This window comes from Caenorhabditis briggsae (genome assembly GCF_000004555.2).
Source record: "Caenorhabditis briggsae complete genome, chrI, whole genome shotgun sequence".
In the NCBI taxonomy this organism is placed as follows: domain Eukaryota; kingdom Metazoa; phylum Nematoda; class Chromadorea; order Rhabditida; family Rhabditidae; genus Caenorhabditis; species Caenorhabditis briggsae.
Genome location: NC_013489.2, coordinates 983,911 through 1,007,026, shown reverse-complemented (window position 1 = coordinate 1,007,026; position 23,116 = coordinate 983,911). Strand labels below are relative to the sequence as shown.

Sequence of the window (23,116 nt, the reverse complement as noted above, 5' to 3'; positions counted from 1 at the left end):
CAAGGAAAGTCCACTGAGCCATGCAAAGGTGCAATTACGCTCTAATGACACAGAGTTCAGAGGAGCGAGGATGCATCTAGCAGTGCAAATATGCTTCAGTGAAATTTTGTCGAAATAGAGTTCAGTGGAGCGAGAATGCATCCAGAGCAAATTTCAAAAGTTCAAAGCATGCAAATGTGCTCTATTGACAACACTCTAGCAGTGAAAGTGTGCTCCAGCGAAATCCAAAAAATTCCGAAACTTCTAGAAACGTTTAGAAATGTCCAGAAGCCTTTGGGGACCTCTAGAACCTTCTAGATCCTTCTAGATCCTTCTAGAAACGTCCAGAAACTTCCAGAAACGTCCAGAAACTTCTAGAACCTTCTAAAACTTTCTAGAAACTTCTAGAAACTCCCAGAAACTTCCAGAAACTTCCAGAAACGTCTAGAAACTTCCAGAAACTTCTTATCAAGCAACGACTTCTCAGAAAACTGAAAATCGCGAAAAATGTCGTGCGAAATAAGCATATCCTCCTTAGTTCTCACGGTTCACCTAGAAAGAAAGTCATGCTTCTTATATAAATTTTTTTACCCAAATTTCCACTTCAATGCATTTCAACCCCTCTCTTTTCCTTCCATTTTTTTGGAGCAGCCTAATCAATGCTCCATTGAAAATTCCAATTTCAAATGGACAGGGGGAAAAGGGTGTCAGAAAAGTGCCAATTCCAATGTGTTGGAGGTGATAAGGAGGTGATAAGGATGGAAAAAAAAGTAGGATTCTCATTAATCCAAAAAACGCGGCAAATTTGAAATTTCCGGTTCTATGAAGAAATACATATGACGATGTCCATTTGGCACGTTTCAATGCGGATTAGCCATAATCTCTGGGTTATAGAAATTTGTAGTTCTTCTTTTCGCGAGTTGTAGTCCAGATTTGGCGGCCAGGAGGTCGAAAACACTAGGCCATGGGGTGATAGGGTACTGTAGTCTCAAAGTGCACAGCTACCGTAATCCCAGGAAGTCAGCTGGAACGCTAGGCTTCAGTAAGCCCAGAAAGACAGCAGGGACGCTAGGCCTCCGGTCCTTAGACCAGTCTGGCGGTCTTTAGGCTAGTCTGGTAGACCTTAGATCGGCCTGGCGGTCCTTAGTCTAGTCTAGCGGTCCTTGGGCCAATCTAGCGGTCATTAGACCGGTTTGGATGTCCTTAGGCCAATCTGGCGGACTTTAGATCGGCCTGGCGGTCCTTAGACAAGACTAGCGGTCCTAAGACCGGTCTGGTGGTCCTTCGGCCATCCGGCGGTCGTTAGGCCAGCCTGGCGGGTCTTAGATCGGCCTGGCGGTCCTTAGTCTAGTCTAGAGGTCCTAAGGCCGGCCTGGCGGTCCTTAGACTAGTCTAGCGGTCCTTGGGCCAATCTAGCGGCCATTAGACCGGTTTGGATGTCCTTAGGCCAATCTGGCGGACTTTAGATCGGCCTGGCGGTCCTTAGACAAGACTAGCGGTCCTAAGACCGGTTTGGCGGTCCTTAAGCCAATCTGACGGTCATTAGACCAGTCTGGCGGTCCTTGTGCCAGTCTAGACGGTCGAATATCTTTCTTGGCGGTCTTTAGCCCGTTTAGGCCGCTAAGAAAACTGTTGAATCGATCCACCGCCTCTAGGCTGCGGTCGATACGGTCGGAATTTCTCCCTTACGATCCTTGGGCCAATTCCATCTGAATCCCTTTTTCTGGCAAAAATTTCGAAAATTCAGAAAAAAAATTTGTCTGAAATTTTTTTTAAAAGTCCCTCAAAAACTATACAATTTCCCTTTTCAATGCACCAAGCATTAACATTTTTTTGTTTACATTTCGGCTGAAAATTTGTATTTTCAGCCGATTTTCAGGGCTGAAAAAACAACACTGTTTTGCATCATTGTTTTTGTCACTTTTTGTAGTTTGTAGTCCCCTTTCCATTCTGTCCCGAAAACCGTCCCTGTCCCTACTTCAGTAAGAGAGTACATACCGTCAATATTGACTTCCACTTCTCGCTCATCTTCTCTAGCCGACTCTCTCCGTTGCGCACACTCTCTCGTCGTCAAAAGTCGGCGGCCGAACGCCATTGAACTCTCTCTCTCTCTCTCTCTGCGTCTCGTCTCTCACCATACTATTTCCCCAAAATTGTTAAAACGGGGCGATATCATCTTCTAAAAAGACAACTGACGAGGTCATCTCGGTCGGTTTTCGTTGACACAGAGGTCCTCGAATTACACAGAAAAAATGCCGAGAAAATTCTAGAAATTTCAGTCAATTTTAGCCTAAAAATTGCGAAAAAATGCCAATTTTTCCAGTCAATTTCAGCAGTTTTATGCCTAAAACTCGATTTTTTTTTCGCCGATTTTTCGTAATTTTTCGCTAAAAAAGAGGGAAAAATTCAAATTTCTCGCTCGATATGTTTCCTCACCATATCCTGAACTTGAGCAGCTGCCATTGCAATCGACGCCATGGTGATGATGGGTGCTTGGAAACGAGACGCTCTGCAAATTTCCATTTTTTAGGTCGAGGACAAATAGGCCGAATTCCGGTCGACCACGGTCAAAAAAAGGACAAAGAAACGGCCAATTTCGAATCGATTTATGGGGTGGAAGAGGAGAGAGAAAAGTGATTTTTGAAAAATGTTTTCTCTTTTTCTCTTTGAAAACTTTTTCAAAGTGATAAGCATGATAAGAGGAAGAAGAGATAAGAGGGGATACTACTGATCAGTTTGGGGTCAAAAATTACACAAAAATCAACAAAAAAAATTCCGAAAAATTCCAATTTTCCGGTCACTTGGCTGATTTTGAGCTTAAAAATTTGCAAATCACAGGAATTTCTTATCAGTGATTTTTGGAGAAATTTTTTTGAAATTTTCGAAAATTCAATCTAGCGATTTTGAGATATTTTGGGAAAAAAAATCCGAAAAATTCTTTTTTTTTTCAAATTTTCGAAAAATCGATCTGAAATTAACCGTTTCAGGCGATTTGAGAAAATTTGGTAAATTCCAAAAAAATTGAATTTTTACAAAATATTTTTTTTCAATTTCTCAAAATTTCCGATTTTGTGAATTTTTACAAAAAAATCGATCTAAAATTGAAAATTCCAGACAACTTAAAGATGCAAAATTCTCGAATTTTTCGAAATTTCCGATTTTTTGTATTTAGAAAAAAATTTCTGTCAAAAATGTAAAAATTTTTTTCGAAAATTTTCAAATTTCCAGCAAAATACTTGTACCAATTTTTAATCTTTTACGACTCTCTAATACAGCGATTTGAGCAATTTTTTCGAAATTTTCACAAAAAATGCAAAATTTCGGCGAAAAATGAAAATTCTCATTGGAGCGCATTTGGCGCATTTTCAGATTTGCTTTCGAATAAAGATTCTTCAAGACCAATAATTATCCCAATTAATTTTTGATGTCAAAAAATTGCAAAAATCGCTAAAAATATCAATTGCATCATATGACACAACTTGGGCGTTATTTTCTGATTTTCAACATTTTTTTTCAAAAAAAAAAGAAAAAACGAAAACATAAAGTACAAAAAAACAAGGAAAATTGTCAAGTGTTTGGGGAAAAAACTTTCGAAAAAACAAAAAAAAAACAGAGAATTTTAATTCGAAAAATCGGAAATTTGAGCGATTTTGAACGGTTCAATGATTGTTTTTTTTTTTGAGAAAATTTCAAGGACATCATCGAATTAACCACAATTTTATTTAACAATTTGGGCAAAAAATTAGCAAAATTTGGGCCCAAAATTAGCGAAAAGTCGATAAAAATCAGAGGAAAATTCTGGAAAAATTTTGAATTTGTGTCGAAAAATCAGAAAAAAACGGAGTAATTTGGGAATTTCGGCCGAAAAATCTGAGAATAACCGGACGAAAAATCGCTAAGAAATCGGGAAAAAATTCGGGATTTTGGTCGAAAAACCAGTAAAAATCAGAGGAAAATTCTGAAAAAATTTAAATTTTGGCCGATAAAACGGGAAAAATCGGCGAAATTTTGGAATTTTGGTCGAAAAATCCGAGAAAATCGGACGAAAAATTCAGAATTTCGGCTTAAAAATCAGAGAAAAATCGGAGAAAAATTCTGAAAATTTTTGGAATTTTTCTCGAAAAATCGGGAAAATTTTAACATTTTGTCGAAAAATCCGAAAAAATCGGAGAAAAATCGTGAAAAAATTTGAATTTCGGCCGAAATTCGTGAAACAAATCGGAGAAAATTCGGAAGTTTGGTCGAAAAATCTGACGGAACTCGGGGGAATTTGAAAATTTTGGTCGGAAAATCCGAGAAAATCGGACGAAAAATCGATAAAAAATCGGAGAAAATTCGGAATTTTGCCCGAAAAATCGGGAGAATTCTGAATTTATCTTGAAAAATCCTGAAAAAATGTGAATTTTGGCCGAAAAATAGGGAAAAATCGGGGGAATTTGGGAATTTCGGCCTAAAAATTGATAAAAAAGCGCTTTTTTTAATAGCAAAATGACAATTTACTATCATTTTTCTGTCTCCTTTTATCAGTTTTTCGGCCGCTTTTTCGCCATTTTCGCAGACAGCGATCACCGATTTTTTCGGTGAATTTCATGTGAAAATCACACGAATTCGAGAAGAATATCTCAATTTTTGTAAAAAATTTCGAAGTTTTACTGAAAATCGCCTTAAAATCCCCTGAAATAGGATCTTCAGAAGTCTCACATAAACTTCTGGAAAACTTAAAAATTTTCTTCAAAAATGCCCTATTTTTGAGCCAAAATCCACTCAAAATGAGCCGATTTGCACCGCGCAAATCCTCCGAAAATCCTGGGCGATAAAAACAAAACGAAAGCCAGGGGACCTATTGAAAACGACGGCAGCAGGGGGCAATACTGAAAGAACTCTTCCTTCTCTCTCTTTCTCACAAAAACATTTTTGTGTGTTTGTGAGTGAGAGAGAGAGAGAGAAGAGTGTCCGATGGGGCTTTCTTTTTCATCTCTTCTTCCCCAATCGTTCTGTGCCGCCGGTCGTCGCGCCACATCGTTTTTTTTCTTCAGAGTTTTGCATCACTTCTGTGAGTCAGAGAGAGTGCCGCGTTGGGGAAAAGAAATGGGACAAAAAAAGAAGGAAAACAGTGGAGAAAGAATGGGAAGTGACAAGTGATCAGCATAAAGACAACATCACAAAATAAAACAAAGTTGTTAATGTTAACTGCCCGCATTTTTAGGTAGGTCAACAGTTTGAATTCCAGGAGATCAAAAAGAATTGCAAGTCTATATGGAAAATGGACTGCTGAGGAGATGAGCCTGAACATCTGAAACATTAACTTTTCTTTCTTGTTTGTTTTTTGAACCGAATAAAATTTTTTTTACGATTTATTCCATTTGATTTGTATATCAGGATCAGAACAAAAAAGATTTTTGGAGAAAATGTAACAAACAACCGTGTTTATTATAATAGAAAATTTAACAATAAACAAGTCTTGACAGAATTACATCTTGTCGAGATAGTTGTCGAGGGCTGGGATACCCTCCTTGAGTCCCTTTCTCTTTCTGGTGTCCAAGACGATCTGGTTTGGCTTGGTTCCGGCCTCGAGTGGGTCTCCTGGGAGCACCTGCCAATGGTCGAACACGCATTGTGGGAAGGCTTGTCCTCCGGTGTTGGAGCGGAGATCAGCGGTGAATCCGAAGGACTCGTTGACAGGCAAGTAAGCCTTGACGACGAACATTGGGGTTCCGGTGACTTGGGACTCCTCGAAGACGTGTCCTCTTCTTCTGTTCAACACTCCGTAGATACCTGGAATGAAACAATTAGAAATAGATAGTTTAGTCTAGAAACAAACCTCCAACGGCGGCTTCTGGGCATTGAATTTCGACCAAGTACACTGGCTCGAGAATACGTGGCTCGGCGGTAAGGATGGAAGCGTAGAACACACGACGGGCAGTTGGGATGATTTGACCTCCTCCTCTGTGGATGGCGTCAGCGTGGAGGGTGACGTCATGGATGTTGAAGCGAACTCCGCGCATGTTTTCGTCGGAGAGAACTCCTTCACGGGTGGCCCATTGGAATCCAGCGACGACGGAATCCTTGATTTCGTTGAGGTATTGAACTCCCTTGGTGACATCGAACAAGAGATTTGGTCCGGTTCCGTCTGGTCCGAAGCACCAGATCTTACGGGCCTCAGTGACGTCGTATTCGTACTTCTCGGCGAGAATCTTGGCACGAGCCTTGAACTCATCACGAGCGTTGACGGTTCCTCCTTCGATATCGTCGGCGAGACCATCTGGCATCGGCTGAGCGGTACAGTGGAGACGGTTGTGCTTGTTTGGAGATTTGGACAAGCAGATCTGGTTGGACTCGGCTTGGACGGTTTCACGGTATGAGACGACTGGGTCGGATTTCTTGAGTGGGATGCAGGCGTGGTCTTCCTCCAAATCCTTAAGACAGATTTCCAAGTGGAGTTCTCCAGCTCCGGCGATGATGTGCTCTCCGGATTCTTCGAAGATACATTGGACCATTGGGTCGGACTTGGCAAGACGCTTAAGTCCTTCGACGAGCTTTGGAAGATCGGCTGGGTTCTTGGCCTCGACGGCGACACGCACGACTGGAGAGACGGAGAACTTCATGACACGCATGTTGTGGGCATCCTTGTAGGTGGTGATGGTTCCTCCCTTGACGAGGTATTGATCGACTCCGACGAGTCCAGCGATGTTTCCGGATGGAATATCCTCAATTGGCTCGATGTATCTTCCCATCATGAGGATGGTACGTTGGATGGTCTTCTCGTAGAGATCCTCCTTCTTTCCTGGAACGTAGTTTGGTCCCTGGATACGGGCCTTCATTCCGGTGGCAACCTTTCCGGAGAAGACACGTCCGAAAGCGTAGAAACGTCCCTTGTCGGATGTTGGCACCATCTTGGAGACGTACATCATGAGTGGTCCGTTAGGGTCGCAGGTCTTGATGGCAACGGCGGCCTCATCGTCATGTGGTCCCTCGTAAAGCATCTCCATTCTGTATTTTTGGGCAGTCACTGGGGATGGCAAGTGGAAGGTGATCATCTGGAGCATAGTGTCTCCGGCTGGGAGCCATCTACGCATGAAAGCCTTCATGAGTGGCTTTCCTTCCAAGTCCTTCTCGTCGTTAGCGAGCTTGATTCCGAGCTTTTCAACGAGAGCAGCGGTCTTGTCCTTCTTGAGGTTCATGATGGCATCGAAGACCATGAAGATTGGGTCAAGAACGAATTGGTTGAATCCTCTCTTGGCGTCATCGGTTTGGGTGTTGCTCCACTTCTTGGTCTTGAGGTCGAAGAAACGATCTCCCCAGAGGTTCTTCATGAGCTTGTCAACCTGAAACACATGTGAATATATATATTTGAAATTAGTTAGGTGAATGTGAACATACCTGAACTCCGAACTTGTCGGCGTACATCTCAGAGAATTGCTTGAGGGTGAAGGCCCATCCGTGGAGTCCAGATCCGAATCCGACGTTTCCGACAGATGGATCGACCATGATTGGTCCCATCGGTCCGTCGTCGTCTCCGTAGGTGGCGATGATGACGTTGATGTTCTCAACAATACGTTGGAAGGTTTGGAAGAGTTCCTCAGCTCCAAGTTGCAACTCGAGAAGAGCACGGTCCATCTTGTTCATGAAAAGAACTGGCTTGATACGCTCAGCAATAGCTTGACGGAGCACAGTTTCGGTCTGGACACACACTCCGGAGACGCAATCGACGACGACGAGAGCTCCATCAGTAACACGAAGAGCGGCAGTAACTTCAGACGAGAAGTCAACGTGACCGGGGGAATCGATCAAGTTGATCAAGAAACCGTTGTACTTCTCCTTCTTTCCGTCGACCTCGACGGTTTCGAATTGTTGCTCTCCCTTGACGAAGTCCAAATCCTTCTTGTCAAGCTCGAAGAAAAGAGAGATGGCACTGAAAAAGAGTCATTGAACTTCCGAACCAAATCGCATCATCATGCGAAACTTACGTAGACTTGATGGTAATACAACGTTCCTGCTCGTCCTTACGGGTGTCAGTGAAACGAGTTTCTCCGGCCTTGGCTCCGGCGATGATACCGGCCTTGGAGACGAGGGAATCGGTGAGGGTGGATTTTCCGTGATCGACGTGAGCAATGACGGACATGTTACGGATGTTGCGCTTGCGATCCATAAGCGCACGGATCTCATCGACCGTGAAGTTGACCTGAAAATCAAATAACTTGCATATTCAAATACTCAAGTTGGAGACTGTTCTGTTACCTCATTATTCCTATACTCCGACTCACAGTCACTAATTTAGACAACTCCCAGAGCAAGTGTTACGAAATTAGGTCACAAGATGTATTTTTCGAAGAATCATTGTATTTACAGAATTTTAGGGATTTACAGCAAATTCGACTGAGGAAATTGACAAAATCTTCTTCCGAATACACAGAAAAGCTTCTATAAGAAGCGAGGCCCAAAATATTTCGATTTTTACCGTTCCAAAATTAATTAAGTTTTAGGCCTAAAATTTATCTTGTCGGAATCGAATTTTCGTTAGGGTTTCCAGCACATTTTCAGACAATTAATGAAAATACTCACCATTTTTAGTTTTTTGTGGGATTCTCTTCAGAAACAACAACAAAAAAGGACCGCACAGAGGATAGCGGCGTGACAAGAGTGAAGAAATTTGGTGGGAAAACTCCTCCAGCGAGACACACTTAGATGCGCAGGCAAGGTACGGTAGCGCGCCAATTCAAACACTTGGCTCGCTGCCAAGTCGCGCCGATTTTCGCGCCTTTCCGTTGATTTGAATGGGGGAATTTCAGATTTCTGGGGGTTTTCTTTGAGGAATTTGATCAAAATAATTAAAAATTCGAAATTTTCAGTATAAATTGCATGAAAACCGCATGAAAATCAGAAATTTAGGCTTTTTCTTAGATTTCCATTTATTTTTAAGCCTAAAAATTCTAAATTCTTGCAGAATGGATATTCTCACGCCTTCCACCACCGACGACACAGATTCTCCATCGTCTCTGACCGTCGAAACACCAAATTCTGGGTCCCAAGTAAGCAAAAATCCATTTTTCCGCCTAAAAATCAATTTTCCCCCAAAAAATCAATTTTCAGGATCAAATTCTCCCGAAAGAAAACGAAATCGACGATAAAACAGCGGAAGAAGAGCGTAAGCAACGTCGTCTGGAGCGTCGAAAAGCGCTAGCCCTCGCCAGAGGTCCTGGCGCTCCAAGACTCGGAAATTCCGGAAATAACACAATCGATCTCACGAATGAAGACGATCACCCGAGTAATCGATGGTTTAAGAAGACGTTTAACACTGGAACGCTGCCAAAGAAGCCAAAAAGTCCGGAAGATTCGAAAAAGTTCGCCGTTCCAAGGCATATAGGCAGAAATGCCCCGAAGAGCTGTAAGTAGCCTTTAAAAAGCGGAAATTGTGATATCTAAGTTTTTCCAGTACTCGTCAGAGAGACTCTCCAGAATAAGCTAAAGGCGTCAATGTCCGTAAAGCGGCGGAAGGCTCAGGAGGAGCGTCGGAAGATGTATGAAGAAGATAATGAGCATTTGAAGGTGTCAAGTGAGGAGGAAGAGGAAGAAGAGGTGGTTATCAAGAAGAAGAAGACGAAAAAGCCAGAAGAGGAGTACAATAGTGAGGATGACGAGGATTATAAGCCGCCGGAGGAGGATTCAGAAGATAAGGAGGACGATGAAATGAGCGTGAACCTTCTCAACGACTCCTTCACCTTTGACGTCTTCAATAATGCCAAAAGATCGGGTCCCGGGTCGGTATTCTCTATTGAGGAGTCCCCTGAGGAGACGGTGCCCACGATGAGTCAGCTACTCGGTGGAGGTGGGGAGAGCCAGGAGGACCTTCTGAACTTCTGTTCTGGAAAGTTCGAAGAGTTTCCGGATACACTGCAAATGCTGCTGGCTCCTGGAGGCGTTGGGGAGGCTTCTGAAGGTTCTAAGCGTTCAGAAGACGTCGAAGAGGAGGAGGAGGAGGAGGGTCCCGTGAAGTCAAAGAAGAAATCTAGGATTCTGGATTCTGACGATGAGGAAGAAGCTCAAGAGAGTGTAGACGTCTTTGCAGAACTGAATCCCCCTGAAAAAAAGGAAGAACTACCTGAAACGGTCCCTGAAATGCATAGAACTAGGGTGGTGATCAGTGAGGATGAGGATTCAGAAGAGGAGGAAGCAGAAGACGTTGAGGAGGATCCAGAAGACGAGGAAGAGCCAGAAGAAGAAGAAGAAGAAGACAACGCTCCAGAACCCAATTTCGACGACGAGGATGACGAGCTGGCTGTCATCAAGCGAATCGAGCATCAGGAGTACAAGAAGCAGATCAAGAAGCGCACTCTGTTCGACGACGAAGCTTCGTTGTCAGGTGACGACGTGGGAAGTGACCTGGAGGACGAGGAAGGCGTGGAGAATGCCTATGAAGCAGAAGAGGGAGATGCAGACGACGTGCCGGATGATGACACGATTCGAAAGCAGAATTTTAGAATGTTGTTGAAGCAGGAGAATGATAAGGAGACGAGGTAGGTGGGGTGTGTGGTTTTTTGGGATTCCTGGGACTGATTTTTACGAAAAAGCAATTTTCAGAGCGCTCGCGAAGCTTCAAGAACGTCTTCTGGCTGATGGCGACCTGGGAGGTGTGGAGACGAACCGACAGTTCAGGTTCAAGCTACGAGAGGAGATGGAAGTAAAGATTGGCATGGGAGACGATGGCGCCGAAGAGCAACAGGAGGACGAGGAGCCCGATGAGGATGAGGAGAAGAAGAAGGAGCGCGCGGAGATGATCAAGTATCGAATTGAGCACGCCGAGGAGTTGCTACTTCTGGAGCAGACTCATTCGAACGAAGATGATGCAATTTTCGCGCGCGCTGGAAGAATGATGATGAGGAAGACTGAAAAAGTGGCGGCTGGGGAAGCGGAAGACGCTGGAAGCTTCCAGAAACACCTAAAACCAAGTCTTCTTTCGAAAACTGCGCTGGCAGTTTCCTTCCAAGAAGTTTTGAACTCGGGCGGTGCGGCGCCGAAGCAGATGTATGTGCAGAATTTCGATGGAGAGAGGAGACAAAGCAGCGGTTTGAAGCGTGGATTGACGACGACGACTCCACCGAAATCGGCGGCGAAACGTGTCAGATCCAGCAAATTGAGCTCATTGGAATAATTTTTTTAATCATATTTATCTTTCGAATTTTGTTTCACTTTTTGGTCTCGGTTCTTAAAGAAAAAACATTTCTGTATAATTTCTTTTTTATATCTTTTTTCATTTTTTTTTTATGTAGAAAAGTCTGAATCTGAACTTTTATTTTCGAATCAAGCTTTCTACAAGCCGAAAATGTGTCAATTTCCGGCTTTTTCCCCACAAAATGTATTCGAAAATACACGGAAAACGTCAATTCGCTGCGAGACCCGCTCTCGGAGATTACAGTAGTTTGAAGGAGCAGCGAGTTTCGCTAGTGGGTCTCGCGGCGATTTGACGTGGATTCCACGTGGAAAAAGGTGTCGTATTCAGAAAATTCGATGAAATTTCAATTTTTCAGCTGAAAATATTGGTTTTTAGACTGAAATTTTTATTTTTTTTTTTCGATTCTTTGTCGAATTTTTATTTAAAAATCGATATCTGTGTGGATTTACGATGGTGTTTGTGTTGATTTAGGTGCCGAAAACGGATTTTTAAGAATCAAATTTTTTTTTACTAAAAAAAAATCGATTTTTGGGTCAGAAAAGCTTCGTTAATTGACAGAAGTATCAGTTTTTTCGTTTTTAAAATCATCTTTGATGATTTTTAGGTCAATTTTTATGATTTTTGGACTATTTTTCATGATTTTTGGGCCATTTTTGATGATTTTGACCCGAAACTAATATATAAAATATGAATATTCCAGATGCTTCGAGCAGCTTTGACGCATCTCACATTCCGCAGAGCCTACCCACCGAAAGCAGCGGCGGCGGGTGCCGGTGTCAAAGTCGACAAATCGTTCGTCGACGAGGACGCCGTCAAACTAGCCACCCACGTGTGCATCAACGCCTACACACAAGGAGAAGAGCCGGGACCGAAGATTCTTCCGGACTCGGAATATCCCGAGTGGCTGTTCAAACTGGACCTTCGAGCGCCACGAGAGTTGGAGGACTTGGACCCGGATACGGACGGATGGGCGTACTGGAGAGCGTTGAGGAAGCGACAAATCGAGCAGAATCAACGGATTCAGAAGTTGAAGACGCGATTCTTGCATCTACAGAATAGTCCGAGCATGAAGAAGCAGTAGTTGATAGTGTCGATTTTTTTAAAAAGAGATTTTTTCCTTTTTTTTTGTTTAAATTCTTCTTTTTTTTGTATTCACACATGTGGGATTTTTGTAAATTTCTGTAAAAGTTTTGCTGCTTTTTTAGGTCGCGAAAATTTTCAGAATTTGGTATTTTTAGTGTAAATTGAGTAGGGACAGTGAGAATAAAATGTAAGCAAGAAAAATTTTAGTTTTCGAAATATTTAGATTTACAAAAATCCCTCATGTTTGTTTGTATTTTTCTCTTTTTTATTGTATTTGTATTGTTCTTTTTTCATTCATTCTTATAGATAGAATAAATTTTACAAAACATTTTAAAAGAATTTAGAAATGTTTTAAAGAAAAATTCAAGAATTCTTCAAATTTTCTGGTCTAAATATATATTTTTTTTTTCAGGAACCAAAGGGGCTTATTTTGATTCTATTGGTGGGAGAGCTGGAACTTTGACGACTAATTCGAAACAAAATGAATGATCCGGAATTCTTCTAGAAGAATTTCTCAAAAAAATATATGTAATTTGAATATTTTTATTTATTGGAAAAAAGAGTCAATCAATGATTAAATATGTACAAGTACGGGTAAAGAAATCAATCAAACATTTTAAATACAATTTTAAAAATTAGAAAAAAATGAGAGAGTCGGTTAGAAGAATTTCCGTCTATAACTGGGAGAACAGCAGCAACAACATGCCATACCGATTAGAACAATTATTGTACATGAGATTAAAAATAGAATTAAGACAAACGGAAGAGCAAGTAATGAGACTAGAACTTGGACAAATGGAGTATTTTCGTTCAAATCAGATATTACACATTCTTCACAACACTCGGGACAATCGGGAACAGCAATCGTTTTTATAGAGTGTAGAACAGCTCTTGTTAGCCTGAAAATTGTAATTTTTAATCAATTTAATACTCAGAATTCGACTTACCAAAGTATATTTAAAGTAGTAGCTATTATGATAATAGTACTTCAAATCAGTACAAATCTCTTCACTCTCCAAACTCTTCTCCTCTTCTTCATTTATCTCAGGCTTCGGCTCTCCATAAACCCGAACCAAACTAACACAAGTCATTTGAGAGTCTCCATAATTTTCCTTGAATCGAAATTGGACTGTTCCGATTAAAGGCACATTGAGATGAGAAGAAACATTACAGAACTGTTCAGTTCCAATTGATTGACTACTGTATTCACAGTTGGATACTAATAGTACCCAGTTTTGACATTTGGAATCAAAACACGCCTGAAAAATGATAAGGAAATCTTGAAGTATAAGAATGATATACTCACGACAACATCATAAGTCCTTGGAGTGCTCATTGGAATATGATGAGTCCATTTCGAATGTTGATATGATACAGAAATTGGTTTGATATTTTTGGCGAGATTGATAGTGAGTACTGAATTGTGTTCATTTGAACACCACGCTTTATGTGTTGGTGGTTGAGGACGATCGAGTAGAACAAGATTAGTTTGATCATATCCAGTAAACATTTCCTAGGTTCGCTAACTTTTTCGGGCTCATATGAAGTGCCCAACCGCGTTTCCGGAACCATGAAAGAGTCAATAATCTTGCGAGTACTTAAATTCTGGCAGTCACCAGCCCCAGGCATTATGGTTGATAACCGAAATTGAGAAGGCAAGGTGATAACGGATACAGCTAAACGTGTGTAAGTCATCAGCATGCATTTTAGCTGGTGAAAAACCGTTGATGGGACAGGGAGAGCTTCAAATACCACAAGACAACCAATGTTTGGAGAAAATAACAACAACCGTCTTAAAAACTCGAAATAAAGCGCATGAGGATGTTCCGGTTATGCAGTCAGACTTGGCAACTGTAATAAAACATGTCCAAACGATCGATCAGCAAACTGAAGTATCGCCGGAAACTTTATTCTTAATTTGTATGAGGGCCATTAAGCTTTGCTTCAGGATAAGGTTTTCCTGCGGTTATTGAAGCTTCTCCCTGTTCCATCAACTGTTTTTCACCGGCTAAAATGTATGTTGATGACTTACACCCGTTTAGCTGTATCCGTTATCACCTTGCCTTCTCAATTTCGGTTATCAACCATAATGCCTGGGGCTGGTGACTGCCAGAATTTAAGTACTCGCAAGCTTCTTGGCTCTTTCATGGTTCCGGAAACACGGTTGGGCACTTCATATGAGCCCGAAAAAGTTAGCGAACCTAGGAAATGTCTACTGGACTGATATTGAGGCCCTAGAGATTTTCTAGTATGAACTTCTGATCTTCCAGCTGATAATCCAGACGGTTCAACTGAAAATGATCTAAAACAGCGGTTGGCGCCCATCTGACGGACGCAGACAAAGTTATTTTTGAAAATTATGATTCGAACAGTGACAGGCTACTTAAAATATGATTTTTGGTTGACCGGATTCACGTTTTTCGGGTGCCCAGCCACTAATTCTATTCTGATCGTCACTATTCTGATCGTCTCTCTATCCTCAATGTGTTCTCCATTCGACATCGTAGGCTAAAAGCTCAACTAATTCTTCTCTATAAATTTTTAAATGGCTCCGCCTACTTTCCTAACCTAAATGCACATGTCAAATACTCCTCTCCCCTCGTCGCCCTATGAACTTAATTATTGTTCAGCCCTACTCCTTTGACTATTTTTCTTCAATTGTTCCCCTGTGGAACGCCATCACTTCCCAAGTTACCCGATTTCTCCTACCTTCCGAGTTTGAATCCTTAATTTCTTCCAGTATTACCCGTTATTGATATATTTGCTCCCTATTTTTCTTTTTCTACCGGTTACATCTTTCCTGTGTCAAATATCTAAATTATCCCGTTTCCCCTCCCCTACTCAGATCGGCCTCGTGAGGGACATTTTTTCTGAGTCTTTCATGTCCTGCCCTCTATTGTTTCATTACACCTGGTCAATAAACAAATTTAATTAATTCCCAAAGTGGCCCTATACTTATGTTACGCTTGCAGAAGCCGATTTTTTAGCTTTTGTTCCGGCATCCGGTAAGTTTTATTAATAAAATTACCAAATCATTTTCCTGGGGTAATTTTGGATTCTGATCACGATTCTGCTTTTAGATTTTCAAAAAATTGCGATTTAAAAAATTTTAGCTAGATTTTGGGGTGGCCCTATACTTATGTTACGCACTGTAGATTGTTATAGGTATCTTCCATTAATTCTCGAATGATCATTTTGGAAGGAAAAGTAGTTTCTGGGAAGCCAAGTGAGAATTCAAAGCCTCTGGTACAATCAGCTGCTGATGTATTGAAGAATATGGTAATGGAACAACCAATTATTGATTCGAAACAACCTAAAGCTGAGGAACTAATCACTCCTCCTCCTCCTCTGAATCTTTCCAATAATGATTCATATATTCCCAAAAAAGAACTCATATTGAATGCAGCTGATTATCTGAGAGGAGCATCTGTGGGCAATACTCATTCCTCTCGTTCCAATTTGAATCCAATCATTGGATATGATCAAACTAATCTTGTTCTACTCGATCGTCCTCAACCACCAACACATAAAGCGTGGTGTTCAAATGAACACAATTCAGTACTCACTATCAATCTCGCCAAAAATATCAAACCAATTTCTGTATCATATCAACATTCGAAATGGACTCATCATATTCCAATGAGCACTCCAAGGACTTATGATGTTGTCGTGAGTATATCATTCTTATACTTCAAGATTTCCTTATCATTTTTCAGGCGTGTTTTGATTCCAAATGTCAAAACTGGGTACTATTAGTATCCAACTGTGAATACAGTAGTCAATCAATTGGAACTGAACAGTTCTGTAATGTTTCTTCTCATCTCAATGTGCCTTTAATCGGAACAGTCCAATTTCGATTCAAGGAAAATTATGGAGACTCTCAAATGACTTGTGTTAGTTTGGTTCGGGTTTATGGAGAGCCGAAGCCTGAGATAAATGAAGAAGAGGAGAAATCAAGGAGAGAATATATTTGCAATAAATTCAAATGGTATCATCATAATAGTTTCTTCAAAAATGCTTTGGTAAGTTGAATTTAGTCATTTTACTGATTACAAGATATTATTTTGAGATGAATAAACGCTGCTCTGCACTCTATTCAAACGATTGCTCCTCCGATTGTCCCGAATGTTGTGAAGAATGTGTAATATCTGATTATAGCTGGGAAACTCTCTTCGATGTTCTCTTAGCGATATTTTTTGTTCTTTTGTGTTTGTTCGGATTTTATGCGACTATCTTGTGCTTAACCGGACAGTTATAATCTCATGAGCCCTCCCTCCTGAGTTTAGAGGATACTCTATGTTTTCCTATTTTTCAATCTACTTTACCTACTTTCTATCGAAACTATTCCCTTCTTTGTTCTTTTTTTTTCGTATTTTCAATTCGAACAATATTAATTTCGCGTTTTTCCATTTTTCCCATTAAAATTCGAAACTTTGTACTTCCCGCCAACGATTCGCTTTTGTTTCGCAATGAAGCGCGCTTTCCCTACTCTGCGCCTCTTCGCACTCCACACTCTCTCGCTTTCCCACTGTCTATTTTTTGGTATTTTTTCGGGTTTTTAGCCATTTTTTACACTTTTTTCTACTCAAAAATGTGTACAATATCGAGAGGAAAAATCGGCAAAATTTTGAAATCTACATCAACATGTATTTTTGAAAATCTAGCGTTTGAGGAGCACATTTTTCGGGTTAGCCGGATTTTTTGTCTTTTTTTCAAAGTGTTTTGTTTCCAGACCCATAACGTGGAGCGTAGCGGAGAAGTACTGTTAATGTGGAGTAACCGACCGTCTGTAGTGATCGGGCGCCATCAAAATCCATGGGTTGAAGTGAATCTGCCATTTGCCAAGGAGACAAATATCGAAATTGCCAGAAGACACAGTGGTGGAGGCACCGTTTATCATGATCAGGGGAATTTGAACATTTCGCTGCTAACGACACATGCGCAGCACTGCCGACCCAAAAATTTGAAAGTAGGAATTTTGAAATTTTTGAAAATGTTCAAAAAAATATTTTTTTCAAATTTTCAATATTTCAGTTCATTTCCGACGCTCTAAACTCTAATTTCACCGTTCAAATCGTCCCAAATAGCCGCGACGACATGGAACTCCAGCCTGGAAATCGAAAATGTTCTGGAACGGCCGCCAGAATTGCCAAGGGGCAGGCCTATCATCATTTGACACTTTTAATCGATGCAGACCTAGAAATTCTGAAAAAATCGCTAAAATCTCCATTTCGCGATCAAATCGAGTCGAATGCGACGAGAAGTGTCCGCGCGCTGGCTGTGGGATTTTTGAGAGAAGATGATGGGAATGCGAGTGTTGAGGGGGCGGAAATGGCCATTTCCGAGGCTTATAGGTGTGATTTTTATGTTAAAAATGGCTAAAAATTACTGAAAATCGCTGAAACATGAACTAGAAAAGTGGAAAAATGCAATCTTTTCGAAAAAAATTTTTTTTGCCAAAAAATATACGAAATACACTAGAAATATCGATACATTAGAGAAAAATCATCGAAATTTCGCAAAAAATTGACATTTTTCTATTTTACCTGCCCAAAAACTACGTTTTTTACTTGAATTTGACAGAAAAACTTCAAGATTTATTAAAAGATTACGGTAGGTGAAAGTCCGCAAGCACTGAACTTGACGACACTTTGCGGACTTTTCTCAATTTTGGAATTTTGAAGAGCAAAAAAGGTCCAATTTTGAGCTTTTTTAGTTGAAATTTGCAGATTTTTTTTTGAAATTTAATAGCAAAAATTCGAAAATTTTAAATTTTTGAAAAAAACGTCGAAAATTCTAAAAAATCTGAAAATTTTTTTTTTTGAAAATTTTCGAAAAAATTCCCAAAAATCACTTCGAATTCCCGAAAAAATTCAAAATAAAAAGTAACCTAAAAATGTGATTTCTCAATAAAAAATTTTTTTTTTCGAAAAATTAAAAATTTCAAAAAGTTCAATTTTTTTCCAGAAAACTCTTCGAACAATCGCAATTCGAAACGATCGATGTTAGTTCAAAAATCGCAGCAAACCCAGAAATTTTGAAAATTCTCGAAGAGCTAAAATCGTGGAAATGGATTTATGGAAAAAGTCCGAAATTCCAGTTTTCCGGTGAAAATGGGCAGGAAATCGAAGTGAAGGATGGATTGATTATGGGGACGGATCAACGATTTTCGACGGATTTTTAGAGATTTTTTTTTTAATTTTGATTTTTATAGCTTTTTTAGTTGAATTTTCTAGTCACTTTTAAGCTTTTTTTGTTGATTTTTCTTCAGAAAGTTTTGTTCTTTTTTGCTCAATTTCTCTCATTTTTACTCTGTTTTTTTGCTCAATTTTCAGCGATTTTCATATATAAAATTTCAGGTAAAACCAAAGCCAAACAATGAGAGCTGCCGCTCATATGGAGCAGTGGCGGGAGATTAGGAAGCAATTGTGTAAGTGTTCGAATTTAGGTAAAAATAAAAAAAATGGTTCAAAATTCATGAAAATGGTCCGAAATTCATGAAAAAAGATTCAAAATGTATCGAAAAATCATCAAAAATGCTGGAAAATGTTCCAAAATCATTGAAAAAATTCCGAAAAATCATTGAAAATAGCTCAAAATTCATTTTTAATGGATTTAATGGATTAGTCAATTTTGAAAATCTGAAAAGTCGTGAAAAATGGTCCAAAATTCATGAAAAACAGTAAAAAATGCGAGAAAATTCATTTTTAAAAATCTGAAAATTCGTTAAGAATATTGAAATTTTCTTTCAAAAATCATCCCAAAATTTGTCCAAAATGGTCTGAAAATCGTTAACTATGGTGCCAAACTCATGGAAAATGACCAAAATTCGTCTGAAATCGTCTGGAATTCACTTTAAAATGAAATGGTTCAAACTTCCAATAGAATTGATTCTAAATCTATGGGAAAATGATTCAGAATCGGTCCAAATTTAACCAAAACCAATAAACAAAGAGTTCTAGAAAATTTTCAAAATTGATTTCCAATGGACTTTGGTCAATTTTGATAATTTTCTAGACAATTTTTTAATGGTTTTGGTTAAATTTGCACTAATTCTGAATCATTTTCTCATAGATTTAAGATCAATTCTATTGGAATTTGAAACCATTTCATTTCAAAATGAATTCTAGACGATTTCAGATGATTTTCGGTCATTTTTCACGAGTTTGGCACCATTTTTAACGATTTCTAGACTATTTTGGATGAAAATTGACCGAAATCCATTAAAAATGGTCTAAAATTCGTCGAAAAACTGTAATTTTCAGTGAACAAATTTCGCGGAGTGCGTGTTTGTGATGAGCCATCACCACTCTACATGAGCATACCGACTCCATTGCCTCAGCTACACAACGTGCTGCCAGAAGAACAAGAGGAGATGGTTTTCACCGAATTGAAACTTTTTTTAGTGGTAAGTATACTTGCAAACAGACCCTGGGGCCCTGGATCAATATTTGTCATCCAACTGAGTTAGATAAGATAGAACTCGACGAGCACTACAAAATGGTACTATTTGGGACACTTTATCATGTCTGGGAACAAAGTCACAAGCCATCCTTTCCGTTTGGTCTGTAACTTTGTTCATGACCAAGATACGGTATTCCAAATAGTACCGTTTTGTAGTGCTCGTCGGATTTCTATCTTATCTACCGTAAAACCTGTAATAGAAGGGCCCACTGACTTTAAACTTTCAGCCAATTTATCACGGTTCCTGTCAAAGATATGAAAACGATGTCTACTGATAAATTCATTATCATAATATCAAAAACATTTTACCAGTTGACAAATTTTCGCTATCTCTCATAGGAGCCGAGATAATTGAGCTCAAACGTGACAGTATGGGGGCCCTTCTAATACAGGTTTTACGGTAATTTAGTTGGATGAAAAATATTGATCCAAAAATAAACGAATAAAAAACCCCCCATTTTTCCAGGGCCACCAAACGGAGAACATTCGCATCGAGGAGTTCGACGATCACCTCCTCCCCACCTCCATCGTCGTCAACATCTCCTTCGACCCCTACATCCGCTCGCAGCTAGAGAGATTCCATGAAATCCTTATCACAATCTCAACAATCAAAATCTGCTGCTACGCCATCATCCACGACGCCGTCACCTATTCGCCCATCGGCGCCGCCGTCTCAGCAACCATCGAAAAGAAAATCAATGGATTCGTCAACCATATCTGTACGAAACTAAGCGCTTTGAGTGCCGAAACCACTCAACCAATGAACAATCTGTTCCGAGAAATGCACAAAATCCACGAATCGCTAACTTTCTATTGTGGCATCGTCAAAACGATATATCTGGAGCAGCTCATCGGTGGACAGGTGCTCACACTGATCGATTCGAAGCGACGGGACGTCTTCTCGGGGCATATTCAGGATTTAGACGACGTTTTTCAGGCGGGATGGGCGGTGTTTGCGAGAAGCATTGGCAGATTGGTGTGCAAGTTTGAGGCGGATTATTTGAATTATGAGGTGCGTTTTTTAAAGAAAAAATCTAGGTCATGAGACAAAAATCTAGGTCATGACCTGAAAAAATTTAGATCATGACCTAGAAAAAACTAGGTCATGACCTAGAAAATCTAGGTCATGACCTAAACAAATTTAGTTCATGACCTAGAAAAACTAGGCTATGACCTGGAAAAAATATAGGTCATGACCTAGAAAAAGCTAGGTCATGACCTGAAAAAAAACTAGGTCATGACCTAGAAAAAATTTAGGTCATGACCTGCCCAAACATGGGCCTTAACAGCCTAAAATTGGCCTGAAATGGCCTAGAAACGCTTCAAAATCACCTAAAATGGGCCTAAACCACCTAAAATCGTCCAAAAATGACTGACCCTAAATGACCCAAAAAGTCAAAAACGGCAAAAAATGGGCCTGAACAGCCTAAAATAAGCCTAAAATCGTCCAAACTAGGTTACAACCTGGAAAATCTAGGTCACGACCTAGAAAAAATTAAATCACGATCCGAGAAATCTAGGTCATGACTTTGAAAAAAAAATAGGAAAATGTAGGTTATGACCTGAAAATATCTAGGTCACGGCCCAAAAAAACTAGGTCATGACCTAGGAAAAACTAGGCTGTAACCTAGAAAAAAACTAGGACATGACCTAGAAAAATCGACCATGTCATGTAAAAATCTAGGTCATGACCTAGAAAAAATAAGTCACAATAGGTCAATTTTGACCTAGTTTTTGTTTTTTTTACGTTAAAATGTTTTTCTTCCTCTAGATAATGCTCTTTGAGCTCAATTATCTCGGCTTCTATGAGAGATATCAAATTTTCGTCAATTGATAAAATGTTTATCATATCATCAGTGATATTTTATCAGTTGACAAATTTTCGATATCTCTGATAAAAGCTGAGATGATTGAGCTCAAAGTGATTGGCGTTTTAAAGTTCACTTAAACTAGTTTTTGCCTTTTTTTTATCCTAAAAGTTCCAACTTTTTGACAGCTTCAAAGCGAGCCTGATTTGGACCGGTTACAGTAATCAATATATATATACATATATATATCATTAAAATGTGCCAAATTACCTAAAAATAGCCTAAAATGACTGGAAATCGGCCTAAATTGAACGTAAACTTCCAAATTTCCCCTGTTTTCCAGTTCGTCATCTGGTCCACGAAACAAATCGACGAGAACCACCGGAAACGCCTGTCGGCCAGCCAAACGAAGCACACAAAATCGCCGAAATACGTGATTATTGACTCCCTATGCCCGAAATTCTTTCTCAAATATCTGGATATTCTGGTGAGATGTGCCGAATTCGGGGACGCGTCGAAAGCGGAAAATTCGAGAAGAATGTTGAAGAAATCGCCGGGAAGCCAGGAAAATGGGAAGGAATCGGTGGAGAGTGTGATGGAAGACGTGCGAAACGTGGATTGGAGTCATCTGGATGTGAACACGACGATCCGGATGTTGGGACAGTTCTCGAGAAAAGAGTCGGCGTGTCTTTTGAGGGAAATTACGAATGCGACGAATGTGGATCAAGCGATTCGCGATATTCATGAGCTTCTGATTCGTGGATCATGTGCGCATGACGTTATGATGAATGCGTTGAAAGCGGATATTCTATCTAAGCCAGTTGATGTTAGTTGAAAATCCCAAAAAATTCAAAATGACCTGAATCCAGTCAAAAAAAAAATTCAAAAATTTATAGAAGATTGACCAAAAATGCTTTTTAAAAAATTAAATTCAAAAATTTTCAAATTTCCCGCCAAGCCAAAAATTCAAAATTTGAAATTTTATCCAGGAAGTCGGTAATCTCCGAATGAAGAAACTGACGATGGATGTTCTGGGCACCGCGGCGGAGAAGCATCATCCGTTCTGGAAGTATTTCAGTTTCATTATCGATCGACAGAACGTCTTCGACATGATGGGACAGCGTACACGTCATGGATCACATACCACGGAGCCGAAAGAAGCGGTAAGGGGCGTGTGGCCTAACTTTTGCAAGTTGAGTTTTCTAGGCCATCAACGTTTAAATGACCTAGAAACCTCACTAGACTAATATCAAGTTGTTTCTAGGCCATTCACCATGGTGGCCTAGAAAACTCAACATGGCTCTGGGTCAGTATCAGACTATTTCTAAGCCATTTTAGCATGTTGGCCTAGCTTTTGCAAGTGGAGTTTTCTAGGCCACCATGTCAAAAAGGGCTAGAAATGGTTGGATATTCGTCTGGTAGGGTTTTCAGACAATTCAACATGGTGGCCTAGAAAATACATCTCGCAAAAGTTAGGTTACCACGTTAAAACGACCTAAAAACCCACCAAGTGAAGAGTGGCCTAACTTTTGCAATTCGAGATTTCTAGGCCACCATGGCACAATTCCTAGAAACCCTACCAGGTGATTACACGGTTATTTCTAGGCCATTC

The 23,116-nt window shown here is 40.1% G+C and overlaps 6 protein-coding genes across 6 annotated transcripts in view; 4 read left to right on the top strand and 2 right to left on the bottom strand.

The window, feature by feature from the left end:
• Positions 1-5,409: 5,409 nt before the first annotated feature.
• Cbr-eft-2 lies at positions 5,410-8,544 on the bottom strand (the record flags this gene model as incomplete). Its single annotated transcript, XM_045237347.1, is given in 6 exon segments — positions 5,410-5,527; positions 5,538-5,754; positions 5,801-7,304; positions 7,360-7,891; positions 7,947-8,161; positions 8,542-8,544. The coding sequence occupies 6 exon segments, from the start codon at positions 8,542-8,544 to the stop codon at positions 5,410-5,412; spliced, it is 2,589 nt and encodes an 862-aa protein (XP_045096092.1).
• Positions 8,545-8,924: 380 nt separating this feature from the next.
• On the top strand, positions 8,925-11,128 carry CBG16944 (the record flags this gene model as incomplete). The annotated part of the gene is made up of 4 exons (XM_002648784.1): positions 8,925-9,008; positions 9,070-9,364; positions 9,413-10,493; positions 10,558-11,128. The coding sequence occupies 4 exons, from the start codon at positions 8,925-8,927 to the stop codon at positions 11,126-11,128; spliced, it is 2,031 nt and encodes a 676-aa protein (XP_002648830.1).
• A 721-nt stretch (positions 11,129-11,849) lies between these two features.
• Cbr-mrpl-54 lies at positions 11,850-12,230 on the top strand (the record flags this gene model as incomplete). Its single annotated transcript, XM_002648783.1, has 1 exon — positions 11,850-12,230. The coding sequence occupies one exon, from the start codon at positions 11,850-11,852 to the stop codon at positions 12,228-12,230; it is 381 nt and encodes a 126-aa protein (XP_002648829.1).
• Positions 12,231-13,065: 835 nt separating this feature from the next.
• On the bottom strand, positions 13,066-13,742 carry CBG16942 (the record flags this gene model as incomplete). The annotated part of the gene is made up of 3 exons (XM_002648782.1): positions 13,066-13,131; positions 13,180-13,491; positions 13,539-13,742. 3 exons carry the CDS (start codon positions 13,740-13,742, stop codon positions 13,066-13,068), a joined length of 582 nt encoding a protein of 193 aa, XP_002648828.1.
• Positions 13,743-15,418: 1,676 nt separating this feature from the next.
• Positions 15,419-18,416, top strand: CBG16940 (the record flags this gene model as incomplete). Its single annotated transcript, XM_045237168.1, has 5 exons — positions 15,419-15,901; positions 15,949-16,254; positions 16,965-17,201; positions 17,267-17,586; positions 18,200-18,416. The coding sequence occupies 5 exons, from the start codon at positions 15,419-15,421 to the stop codon at positions 18,414-18,416; spliced, it is 1,563 nt and encodes a 520-aa protein (XP_045096091.1).
• Positions 18,417-18,610: 194 nt separating this feature from the next.
• Positions 18,611-23,116, top strand: part of Cbr-gip-2 — a gene marked incomplete at both ends in the record, with an annotated part of 7,377 nt that continues 2,871 nt past the window's right edge. The window contains 5 exons of the mRNA XM_002648779.1: positions 18,611-18,662; positions 19,498-19,640; positions 20,163-20,708; positions 21,848-22,330; positions 22,494-22,667. Coding sequence (XP_002648825.1) covers positions 18,611-18,662; positions 19,498-19,640; positions 20,163-20,708; positions 21,848-22,330; positions 22,494-22,667 — 1,398 coding nt within the window. The remainder of the gene's footprint in view (positions 18,663-19,497; positions 19,641-20,162; positions 20,709-21,847; positions 22,331-22,493; positions 22,668-23,116) is intronic.